The sequence below is a fragment of the Chrysochloris asiatica genome, unplaced genomic scaffold (genome assembly GCF_000296735.1).
Source record: "Chrysochloris asiatica unplaced genomic scaffold, ChrAsi1.0 scaffold00149, whole genome shotgun sequence".
NCBI lineage: Eukaryota > Metazoa > Chordata > Mammalia > Afrosoricida > Chrysochloridae > Chrysochloris > Chrysochloris asiatica.
The window spans coordinates 507,339-509,155 of record NW_006408667.1 but is presented as its reverse complement, the minus strand read 5'-3'; the positions used below and the strand labels follow the sequence as shown (position 1 = coordinate 509,155).

The window sequence follows — 1,817 nt, the reverse complement described above, 5'->3', positions numbered from 1 at the left end:
AGGCCAAGATGGCCAAACTTCGTCTTTCATACTTCAGACATATAGTCAGTAGGTACCAGTCACTGGAGAAGGATATCATGTTTGGTAAGGTGGAGAGTCAGAGAAAAAGAGGAAGACCCCCAACCAGATGGATTGGCCAAGTGGCAGCATCGATGGACTCAAGTGTGCTGACAGTAGTGAAGTTGGCCCAGGACCGGGCGGGCACTGTTTCGTTCTGCTCTGCATAAGGTCACTATGAGTTGGTACTGACTTGATGGTACCTAACAACAACAACATATAACTACTCATAGTTGTTTCTGTGATAACTGTATCATAATTGTTTATCCATTCATCTGTTCATTTCTTGGTTGTCTCCAATTTTCAACAAATATTAACACAACAGTTATAACCATTCATCTGGACGCTTTTGTGTGGACTCATATTTTCTATTCAATTAAATAATAGTTAATAATTAGATAATTGGATAATAGATAATCCAGCTCTGTCACTGGATTATATGGTATGCCATGTGTGCTTTTGAAATTCCAAATTTATGCTTTATTGAAAATGTCTTTATAAAATCTCACAATACCATGTCAAACTTCATCTTCTAATTTTTCATTCTTAACTGAAGATTGAGATTCTCAAACATGTTCCGGAAGGCGCTAAGACAGAACAAGACCATAAGCGTGAGCTCCAAGTCCTGAGGTACATTATATGCTCATATGACTACTTTTTTCTTTTTCTTCATCCTCCTATTTTTCTTTCCTTTTTTTTAATGTAACCAAATTTGCTGCAGCGAGAAACCTTGCTCCCCAATAGGTTCACGTCAAAGGGTTTAATGCTAATCACTGTATCTTTTGCATAATGGATCATGAAAAATGGCTAACCCCATTCCTTATATTTTTCACTTTGTATTTTAAACTTCATTAATAACACCCACCAACTGCCATCTAGTCAATTCCAACTCATAGGATTATGGAGGCTGTCAATGTTTATAGGAGCAGAAAGCCTCCTCTTTCTCCCTCGGAGCCGCTGGTGGATTTGAAATGCTGACCCTGTGATTAGCAGCCCACTGTGTAACCTATCATACTATCAGGGCTTCTTACAAAATGTAGTAAACATTAACTTTCCAAACAAACACTATGAAAAAGAGGGGGGAAAGTTCTAATTCCAGGGGTCTACATAACCTGTACTTGTTAGGCTTTTCCTAGAAAAACAAAAAAAACTCTTGAAAAGTATATCAGATATTAATAAATGAAGACTTTTGATTCCATACCCTGTGAGCATGGTTTCATTGAAGAATTAAAAGTAAAAATGGATAAATGTCTGTCTTTAGGAATATTGACAAGTTCTAAGTACTGTAATCACTTATGTAGTTAGTTATTAAGTGCTATCAAGAGTTTCTGAGGAGCAGCTGGTTCGTTTGAACTACCAACCTTTCAGGGAGCAGTCTAGTGCTTATCCTGCAGTGCCAAACCAGTATAGAAATGTGTACGAATATTGTGAAATTAGGTCTTTTTTAAGTTTATGTATTTTAATTGTGTTATAGATTAGCTAATAATAAGCTGGAAAAAGAAAAAGCAGAATTAATGCATCAGCTAGAAGTTAACAAGGACAATAACGGCGATGAAAGCACCTTACCTGGTAATGTATTTCCTAACAGCACGGTAGTTCACCCACATTTTTTTTGTGTGTATGTGTTTTTGTAGGAGCTCTGGTAGTGTAGTGGTTACGAATCAGGCTGCGAACCGCAAGGTCAGTAATTCGAAACTACCAGCTGATCCACGGGAGAAAGATGAGGCGTTCTGCTCCCGTAAAGATTTACAGCCTCGGAA

General features: G+C 37.7%; 1 protein-coding gene across 1 annotated transcript in view; it reads left to right on the top strand.

Moving 5' to 3' along the window:
* Positions 1-1,817, top strand: part of CEP290 (centrosomal protein 290kDa) — a 185,412-nt gene that overhangs the window by 174,409 nt on the left and 9,186 nt on the right. Inside the window, exons 50-51 of the mRNA XM_006870704.1 lie at positions 614-687; positions 1,532-1,626. Coding sequence (XP_006870766.1) covers positions 614-687; positions 1,532-1,626 — 169 coding nt within the window. The remainder of the gene's footprint in view (positions 1-613; positions 688-1,531; positions 1,627-1,817) is intronic.